The sequence below is a fragment of the Salvia miltiorrhiza genome, chromosome 1, assembly GCF_028751815.1.
Source record: "Salvia miltiorrhiza cultivar Shanhuang (shh) chromosome 1, IMPLAD_Smil_shh, whole genome shotgun sequence".
Lineage (NCBI taxonomy): Eukaryota > Viridiplantae > Streptophyta > Magnoliopsida > Lamiales > Lamiaceae > Salvia > Salvia miltiorrhiza.
The window spans coordinates 50,576,560-50,586,831 of record NC_080387.1 but is presented as its reverse complement, the minus strand read 5'-3'; the positions used below and the strand labels follow the sequence as shown (position 1 = coordinate 50,586,831).

Sequence of the window (10,272 nt, the reverse complement as noted above, 5' to 3'; positions counted from 1 at the left end):
TTGAAATTAACTGCAATGCTCATCTGATCAAGGTGCATAAATAAAACTCGAAAAATCATGTATTTTTTTTTAATAAAATGAAACGCAAACTTCGATAATTAGTTGGTGTAGGAAGATAAAATGCATATGCTATATGTTTCTCAGAATCAATTCGTCTCATAGTATGAAATCTCTATATTTTCCGACATGCTTAGTTTCCAAAATCCTCAAAAAATTGGAAGCTAGTTTCAACGGATCTTTTCTAGTGGTTTCAAAAGATAAAACGATAGAGGGCGCCAAGAAACTGCAATACCAGGTTAGCAAGATCGGAGCAGCTCGTCAAACAGCAAATGAGTGAAGGATCACCAAAGCTTGTTCTTGACCCAGAAGAGGAGAAACACAACTCCTAGAACAACAGCAACGGGGGCCCATTTCCGAATCAAAGCCTACAGTAACGATGAATAAATCCGTTAATAGAGTCTGATAATTCATAACAGATCATCTTTCTATGAACTTAAGAAAAACAACTGATGCATTTTTTATGTAGAACACTCCATGCTTCTGTTTGGAGTTAGTTCTGTTGATCAAATCACTCTGTCATGTTCGATTAAAGCACATGTTTCCTGTTTATATTGGTTTTCTCAAAACAGCAGAAGATTTGGGACTCACAGTAAGATGTCAAAGTTGGTGTACATCACGTAACTTTTAGCAATTTTGAACAATAAAAGGAAGTTAAATATCATCTTCAAGGAGTAGTATATGATTTGTGTAGAGCAGGTTTACAAAGGAGTTAATTTCAAATGAGTAACAATCAAACATACCTGACGGTTCAAATCTTTTGCCTTCTCTGCATAAATGCGGGATTCCGATGTTAAGCGGCTGGACATCTGGCTGACCTCTGAAAAAGATATAATCATTAGAGATGCATGATACAAGGACTCATGAATGTAAGCAATGAACATAACAATCTAGCCTGCATAATTCAAACAAAGAAACAAGCCAACCTCACCTGTAATGTTTCCTTCTAGTAAAATGGTATTCAAAACATAATGCTCATTAAATACAAAGAAAGTCGGGAGCAAGTTATTAAGATCTGAATAGTTGAAGAAGTTCGACGAGGAAATCACTTACGGTCCAGCTTTTCACCAACACCAAGAACTTCTTGTACATTGCGAGTCATAATCTGGTGAACTTCATAGAGTTCATCATTCAACTTTGAAATATTCCGTTGAGTTCTTGTGTCCTGGTACAATTTCTTTGTCTTCTGTATGAATGTGTCTAGAAAAATGCAAGACAAGATCGCGATAAAAAAAGAAAAAAAAGTGTAGTACATGTCCTTTTAACAAAAATGAGAAGAATAGTAAATGTAAGAGAAAGATAATGAAATAGCTCACCAAATTTGATAAAAGCATAAGGTCTTGCAGCAGTTTCAATCTGATTCCCATATGCACGCTCAAATTCATTCTTGAGGTCTTCTAGATATTGAAAGGAAAGCTTCTTAGGATATGCACGGTCGCACATTGTCAAGTAGCACACACGCCCTTCAATAATATAACTAAGCAGCCACATTAAGGCTTAACTTTACAGTGAAGATGAAGAAAAGAATACTACTAATAAAAACATTTTAAAACCATGTTGACAACTAAATTTTAAAGTTGATCTCCTAAAGCATGTTGCACAGCTGTGTGAGCTCAACAGTTACTGTCTCATAATGGCAAAAAAAATCAAGAAAGCAAGAGTGTGCTGTCATATACGAACTACTAATGCAGAAAATGCCAATAGCACACGAATATGACAGGTAAAGTCAGCAAATATGCATTCCCAATTTCCCGGCACAACGACTAAGAATCATTACAATCAACAAATGGCTAGGAAATGATATCCCCCTCAAAAGGAGCTTATTGTAGACCGCATTACATGGACAAGACACTAGTTAGATATTATTTTCCTAAATAAAGCTATACACATGCATCTCTGATACAACATTTTGGTGAGTCACTACAGTTAAACTAGCCACCAGCTTAAACTCAATACATGTAAACAGGCAAAAAATCAATCATAATTATTAGAAAAGTGCAAAGGATACTGAAATATATAAGGCCCTGTTTCGATAGACATCCTTGATGCATCATTCTGGCCCCTTGACAAATTTTTGAACAAAGACTTCACTTGCTGTTTATAAAAGTCGGCATCAGATACATCACGTCCATCATCCAGACCCTCCGCTAATGGAAGGCCATCAGTAACACGAGCAATCATAGTCAACTTCACCATTGTTATTTCTTGAGCTCACACCTGCAAAAGTTAATTAAAATCAATAGGTGATGATACAGCTAGTGTCAAAACGAACAATGAAATGAGCTTGTAGATACAGAAAAACTAATTCTCATTATAGAGGTTGTGGTGTTCTTACGGCACAAATATTGGAGATCGACATTGATCCAAGTAAACGTGAAAACCAAAAAAATCATTAAAAGATGACAGTAAGTAACAACTGAAATAAATCCTTTGAGCTGTTTCTAAGAAAACAACATCGCAATATACAATCATCTACTTCGTCTTCTTTGGTTCCCATCCATGTACACGAATATTCGAATATACTAATTAACTCACTTTAAGAGAATATGCCATATCGAATACAGGAAAACGCTAGAAAATTATCCTTCAACATATTTAAATGGAAAGGAAAAACTGAACGAAGTGCTGGTATGAATTCATGAAAATCAGCTGAGCTTATAGATTAAATAATGAACTTCATCATCCGAAAACGCATAAAAATCTAATTATTTTCTCAACCTCAACGGAAACGCGAGAAAATCCAGCTCTGGCCGATTTTCCCTTCCACTTTCACTTTCCTCGATCTACAACAATTCAACTACCACAAAACACATAAAATAAGCCAAAACCCGCTCAGCAAACTATTAACTAGCCCGAACATCTACAAACGCATTTTAGCCAATTTTCAAAACAAATTAACAATCACAAAAGAAAATTGATATTAAAAGGACAAATGAGCTAAATCAACACAATCAGCTACCTTTGACATGCGTCTGTGAGCTCCTTCCGGTGTACTTTTCGTGAGCCGCCGATCTTCAATTAGGTTCAACGATTACAGAATTGTACCCCTAAAATAGATCCTGCGCTCAAAATTCGAACGATCTGAACGAAATATCGCGACAACAATCAAGGGCCAATGGGGAAAATGAGGGTAATGAAATGTTGTCCAAATTTTGACTGAAATTGTGAGAGGGCGTGCGTGAACTTTTATTGGCTGTTTTCGATTTTTCACGGCAACAGGAAAATGCATTTACGTTTTGTTTTGGACAACTTTTCCTAAAATTCATTTCCTCTCATTTTCTCTTTCCAAGTAATAAACAAGCAACTTTTGGGGAGTCAATTATTTTTATTATCATTATTTTTTTAGAGCAATTATTATTATTATTATTATTATTATTATTATTATTATTATTGTTGTTGTTGTTGTTGTTGTTGTTGTTGTTAATATTACCCTATCTGTCCACAAAATAATTTTTTCTTTTTTTCTTTTTAGAGGTCCACAAAAAAACTTCATGCCTATTTTTGAACCATAACACACTACCTATAATATACTTATGTGTGAGTTTCTGATATAGCCAAATTGATAGTATGAGTTTTATTAGGGCTGTAAACGAGCCAAGCTACTCGTGAGCTATTCGACGTTCGACTCGATAAAAGTTCGTTCGATAATTTAATGAACAGCTCGTTTAGCTAAACAAGCCAAGCTTGAGCATGACGATGCTCGGCTCGTTAGCTCGTGAACAAGCTCGTGAAGTGATTTATCTTAAAAACATAAGATTATTCATTAAATGTCTTACTATATTTTATAGTATATGTAGTAATATTTGGATTAAGTATCTAATTAACATGATTTATTTACAAGAAAATAGTAAATATATTATATTTTTGTGAATAAAATAACTTATATATTTGAAAATTAACTTATTTATTAGGAAAATAACAAAAAATTTAAATAAAAATTTAAATTTAAAAAGCTCGATTAGGCTCGACACTGTATTCGACTCGATTAAAGCTCGATCGATAATTAATCAAACAGCTCGATTAGCTAAACGAGCCAAGCTTGAACAAGACACTATTCGGTTCGGCTCGGCTCGTTTACACCCCTAAGTTTTATAGCCATTTTGATAAATACTCCCTCCGTCGGTGATATCATTTCCACATTTGTCATTTCGGTCCGTCCGCGATATCGTTTACACTTTCATTTATAGAAATATGGTCCACAAACTTCCGACGACCTTGCGCTGGCGGATCAGATTCTGTAACCTCGTCGTTGGAGGCTTGCACCTTCTCATCTTCTTCATGCTCTTCATCTTCATTTTCCTCATAGTCACGATCAAATTCAGATGCCATAGTCACAGTGGCACAGGTAAGGTGGTTGACGGCTGCGACAATAAAAATTCAAAATGGGTGAAGAAAACCAGTGAAAAGAGAAAAAACGATGATGAGGGAGAGGAAAAAGAGAGAGTAAATGTGGGGACCAAGTTAAAACTTTTAAAGTTTTTAACTTGTTAGTTTTTTTAATAAAAAAAACGACTCTCTCATAAAATATGGGACCTATGAAGATTAGCTTTGTCTTTTTTACATTAAAGTGGTTGTGTAACTCATATATTTATCAAAGTGGCTATAAAACTCATACTACTACTTATCAGTTTGGCTTTATCAGAAATTCACCCTTAAAATAACATCAATACATTAAGAAAGAATGATAAAGTTTTTAATAATGAAAATTAATACTCCCTCCGTCCCTGAAATAAGTTCATCTTTTTCCTTTTTGGGACGTCCCCCAAATAAGTTCTTCTTTCTTTCTTTCCATTTTTGGACAACTACCCCACTAATAATAATACTTTATTTATTCTTATTTTTCACTTTTTCACCACTCCCAATACTAATTATAATTTATGACACTTTTTCACCTTTTCACCACTCCCAATACTAATTATAACATATTTTTCTCCACTATCAATACACTTTATCACTTTTCCTTAAAACCTGTGCCGTCCTCAAAGATGAACTTATTTTGGGGACGGAGGGAGTATTATATATAGAAAAAATAATAGGATTATATTGTGCGTAGAACTATAACAATATGAGTGTCTATTTGTAGAGAATTGAAAAGTAACAAAATTGATGTTTTTTATTTTGATATAATATATAAAATATATTCAACATTTAATGTGATATCAAAATAAAATTTAATGAACTAATAATATATTGACACTTGTTACAAAATGAGTGAGGAGACCTTGTGATATCTTGTAGGTGGAATATTTTTTTTAATTAATTGCTGAGATGACCGTTGATCACCCCATTGAATAGTCATTGTTATGTTCAGTTTCATGGTTAGCCCTAGTTATACTATAGACCTATTATAGATTTTAACTTATTTCAAAACTTTCTTATAATTAGTAAATTTTATACTCCCTCCGTCCCACAAATCTTGACACATATTCCTTTTTGGGCTGTCCCACGAATCTTGACACGTTTCTAAATATAGTAACAATTATTACATTCTCTCTCCTACTTTATCACCTTCTCTCTCATACTTTATCACTTTTATACTATATTACCTACACACTTAAAACACTAATCTACAACTCCTTAATTCTCGTGTCAAAACCAAACGTGTCAAGATTCGTGGGATGGAGGGAGTACTTTTTAAAATGAAATTTTATATTTTTGCAATAACGTTATATGTTTTGTTTTAATTAAGGGCCTGTTTGATACCCCTGATAACCCTAGATAAATTAGTTATCAGGGGTTAAATCTCTGTTTGATAGCCAAGACACGTTTACTCTCAAGCCCGAGATATTGTCTCGGTCCGGTGCTATTTCACTATTCTTCCGAGGAAAGACATCCAGCCCTCACCCCCAGTTACCTATGCTCTATTTGAACAGTAACACATATTAAATTTAGGGAGACAAATTTACCCTCCAGTAACCACCATTTTATATGACTAGCAGAGGAAACGTGCGTTGCACATGTTATGCTTGATAGTATAATGTTATGCTAAAAGTTACCATCATATTTAATGCAATACTCAAAATATCATTGAAAATATGATTGTGAATAAAATTTGAAATACCTATTGAATATAAAAAAAGTTAAATATTGCTGGTAAATAAAATATTAAAAAGTAAAAGCAAATACGTGAACTACTAATTAGTCTAAACTATTAAATGTGATCTATATTCACATCAAATCTTTTCTACTTTGACTTTTATGGGTGGAGAAAATTTCTCTCTTATTTTTGCTTCCAGAGATAAATTTTTCCAACGTGCAGTCATCATTCTCTTCATCGTTATCGCTTGTAATGTCAATATAATCATCAAGAATTTTTCTTGTGATTTTTCGTTTTCCCCTTCCTTGCACTTCATGAGGCTGCAGTACTTATAATTCTGCCACTCCAGCTTGCATGCTTGGTCTTTTTAGTTGTTTTTTTTCTCCCACTTTATTTGACATGGCCTTCTTGCCTATTTTTTTCTTTCCGTTTTTTTGCTTTGTCTTGGGTGCCTTCTTAACTATTTCTTCCCTTCCCTTCTTCCTGATCTTTTGATTGTTCAATTGATGGTACCATTGATAAACATGCATTTTTACCTCTTGGTGTGTCATATTTGATGTTTAGTTATGAGGATTTTGTGTGTTTGTTGATATATTTGAGCTTATATTCGTTTATGGTCAAGAACTTGTTACTTGCTTGTGTTTGAACGAATTTTCAGAAATAATGAAGCAGAATTTGGAATAATTGGCTGAAATACAAGTTGTATTTCGTCTCAAGTGGAGTTCGTGAGCGCAAACGGATCATAAATCGGAGTTCGAACGAGAGAGAACGAGCCAAAACAAAATCGCTGCGCAAAATTGTCAGGAGTTCTGTTTCGTCACGCGGGCCAGCCATGCGGCCGCGCGACGTGGCCGCGCGAGTCGCCGTATTTCCGCCCAAAATTCATTTTTTTAGCGATTTTGGGTATTTTTGAGAGCTACAAGACCTAGGGCATATAAATACTCTCCAAGAACTTATTCTCTGAACCTTTTTATCCTCTTTTATCATATTTTACTTTTCCTGAGAGCTAAGAGAGACGGAGAACGGAGCAGAGCAAGATTGAAGATTCTCAACTATACTACGGTTTTATTGTTGAATGGTTATTTGTATTTTTGAGATTTTGATTTCTAGTCATATGTCTATGTGTGGCTAAAATCCTTTTTCCCAGGGTTTAGGGAGTAGATATGATTTGAATTTCTGACTGTTTGATTCAATTAATTGGATTGTTATTCCTTTCTATGTTCTTGTTTTAATTGTTTGCTTTATTGATTGGCCACCAATTTAGCATAATCATAGGTTTTAATTTGAGATCGGGAGATGATAATTATTACCTGAACTAAGAACATATAACACATTTATTTTAATTCTAAAGGGAATTGATAACTGTGAGCGCATTAATCCTACGAGCTTTTAGGAGTTGCATGTTAGAAGTGTGATCCGGGGACAGTAGCCTTGCATGTAATCAACGGTTTGTATGCCACGGGAGTGGGTATAGACTAGTTTTGAGATTGCCTTAGGAATCATCTGATTAATTGAATTGAACATGTTAGTTAGGAGAATCTGTTGAAACCTTTACCTTGGGAAATCTTCTCTTATCTGTTTCTCTGTTTCACAGCTTGATTTATTTTTCTTTCCTGCTGTTTATTTAGTTTGTTCTTTACAACAAAAACTCTTAATTTTGTTTGTCCAGATAGAGTAGAATAATTTAGGATAGGAATTGGTTAATTCAGTCTCTGTGGAATACGACCTTGCTTGCTACTGTACACAATTGCACCCGTACACTTGCAGCGTGTTAAAATAAAATAGCGAACAAGTTTTTGGACCATCGAATTCATTACAGCCTTCATCGGGTCACATTCTATCTTTTGGATTGCACTTGCTATAAGAGTTAGCTTTCCCCTATCATCGACTTTTGCATGCTTTATAGTAGTTATACCGTATTTTTATTGAATTTTGAGCTGCTAGACCTTTGTAGTATGTAGAATCGTTTTGATCTTGTGAAATTAGGTATTTAAATTACCATGATGAGTAAATTTCTTTAAAAATTGATACTTGTTATTTTGACAAATGACTATTGATGAAAAAAATAAAAACTTACGTGACTGATTGATGAAATATACTCATCCACCGAGCATCCTACATATACTGCTGCAACCTCATCGAACATTGTAATATTTACATCATAATCTCCTTGTAGGACATTTAAGGTCATTCTAAACCTAGAATTGTATGTTAATATTAATGACATGTATTTTTGTATTAATTTTTTATGTGTTTGTATTGGTCATTACCTGGGTGTTGTCTCAACAACCTCCTCGTTGCATTTTTTGCATATTGTGGTTTCAGCATTCTTTGGGCATGATGTTGAGCACGTTTTACAGGAATTATACCATATTGATGCTTTATTTTCAACCACTTGAACTATTCCCATAAAACAATAGTAAGATTCCTGGAAGATCAAAATAGAAGATTGTGATAATTAATAAAAATAAATCTCAATTAATATATAAGTATAGATAAAGGACAAAAAAAAAAGGAGCAAATCATTTACAATATTATTCTATTCGATTTCTATTGCTTCACGTTAGGCTTATAATGAATAGGGAATGCATATTCAATTTGTTAGGTATTACCTTCGACTAGGGCTGGTAAACCGGTGCCGGTTTTTCGGTTAAAACCGTAACCGAACCGAAAAAACCGGTTATCGGTTAACCGAAAACCGGTTTTTTCCGGTTCGGTTCGGTTACCGGTTAGTATTTCAGCTGTAAACCGGTTAATCGGTTTAACCGGTCGGTTAACCGGTTAAACCGATTAACCGGTTTTTAAATTAAATTAATTAATTAATATTATATTATATTAAAATTTAAAAAACCCCACAAATAGTTAGGGTTTGAGACTTTGAAATTGAGTCTGTCACTCCCGCCTCCCCTTGCTTGCTTCCCATTCCCACCGGCGCCTCCCTTGCCTCCCACCGGCACCGGCGCCGCTGCCTCCCCCGGTGCTCAGCCAGTCAGCCTGCACTCCGCCGAGTCGCCGACGCTCTCCCAGTCCCAGGTCCGCCGCTGGCCCGCTGCATTTGCCATCACCAACCGCCGCCCGCCGCCCGCCACCCCAGCTGCGTCACCTCGTTCACCGCACTCCGCCGGCGCCACTCCCTCCTTGTTCTTCTTCTTCTCGGCGATAACTCATTCCGCCGGCGTTGCTCCCTCCGCCAGCGACCAGCGTCGCCCTCTCCGCCGGCGTCGCTGCTGTGCATTCAGGTATTAACGAATAACAATCTCTTCTTTACTTTCTTTTTTAGGCATCGTCCAATTTGGTTTTTGGAGGTGGTGACTTGGTGTTAGAGATGAAATACTACTGTTGTCTGCTAAATGCTGATTGGAGTTTGGGTGTTCAATTGCTCATAGTTTTGTGTAAATAGCTATTGTAATTGTAAATTTTGTGTCAATAGCTCATCAAGCAAATCAGTTAGCTGCTGTAGCCTGTAAATAGCTGCTGTAAATTACTAGATTTTGTGAAAATAGCTGCTGATTGGTGTAAATTTTTGTGTGCATAGCTGCTGTAAATAGTTGCTGTGAATTGTGATAGAGTGTGATTTTGAAAATTTATTAATTCGAATTTTTTGGAAATTAACCGGTTAATTCGGTTAACCGAATAACCGGTCCGGTTAACCGGACCGGTTATTCGGTTAACCGATCCATTAACCGGTTCGGTTATCGGTTAGGCGATTGGGCCTTATCCGGTTCCGGTTAACCGGTAAACCGGTTCGGTTTTAACCGAACCGACCGGTTTACCAGCCCTACCTTCGACAATATATGCTGATTTTCTTTAAGGTCTTTCAATGTCACTTCCTTTGCTTTTTTCATTTAATTTTTTGGATCATTCTTGATGTTGTTATCCTTAATAGATCATAAGTTTCATATGATCTGCATTTACAACATAAGAATAACACAAGTTAAATGATTGATTGGATTAATATATTAATGAAATAAATAATTAAAAGAACAGTTTCCATTATCCCATACCTTTGCTCGATATGCTTAATCTCTGGACATTCTGGTGAAGTTTGTAATACGGATCTCAATGTACTTTGCAAATTGCAAGGCACCTGATATGCACTGTATTTTGTTATTTATGGTGCTAATGTATAAATTAATGTATTTTGTTATTCATGGTGGTAATATATAAATTAAAATTTT

The 10,272-nt window shown here is 35.3% G+C and overlaps 1 protein-coding gene across 2 annotated transcripts; it reads right to left on the bottom strand.

Annotated features, from left to right (window-relative positions):
- Positions 1-41: 41 nt before the first annotated feature.
- LOC130990647 (25.3 kDa vesicle transport protein SEC22-1) lies at positions 42-3,334 on the bottom strand. 2 transcript variants are annotated; one of them, XM_057914880.1, is made up of 7 exons: positions 3,017-3,322; positions 2,776-2,854; positions 2,066-2,274; positions 1,374-1,534; positions 1,111-1,257; positions 801-877; positions 42-425 (listed from the first exon to the last, which is right to left on the bottom strand). In XM_057914880.1, exons 3-7 carry the CDS (start codon positions 2,251-2,253, stop codon positions 342-344), a joined length of 657 nt encoding a protein of 218 aa, XP_057770863.1. In that variant the 5' UTR covers positions 2,254-2,274; positions 2,776-2,854; positions 3,017-3,322; the 3' UTR covers positions 42-341. The 2 variants fall into 2 exon arrangements, with proteins under 2 accessions (XP_057770863.1, XP_057770859.1); XM_057914876.1 differs by lacking the exon at positions 2,776-2,854 and having other exon boundaries at positions 3,017-3,334.
- Positions 3,335-10,272: the final 6,938 nt, after the last annotated feature.

Excerpts from the sequence above, each read along its gene's own strand:
- LOC130990647 (XM_057914876.1), bottom strand. The coding sequence starts at position 2,253 with ATGGTGAAGTTGACTATGATTGCTCGTGTTACTGATGGCCTTCCATTA. Across the intron at positions 1,535-2,065 it reads ACAGGGCCTTATATATTTCA|TTATATTATTGAAGGGCGTG; the intron begins GTATCCTTTGCA and ends GTGGCTGCTTAG. Across the intron at positions 1,258-1,373 it reads TTATGCTTTTATCAAATTTG|ACACATTCATACAGAAGACA; the intron begins GTGAGCTATTTC and ends GCATTTTTCTAG.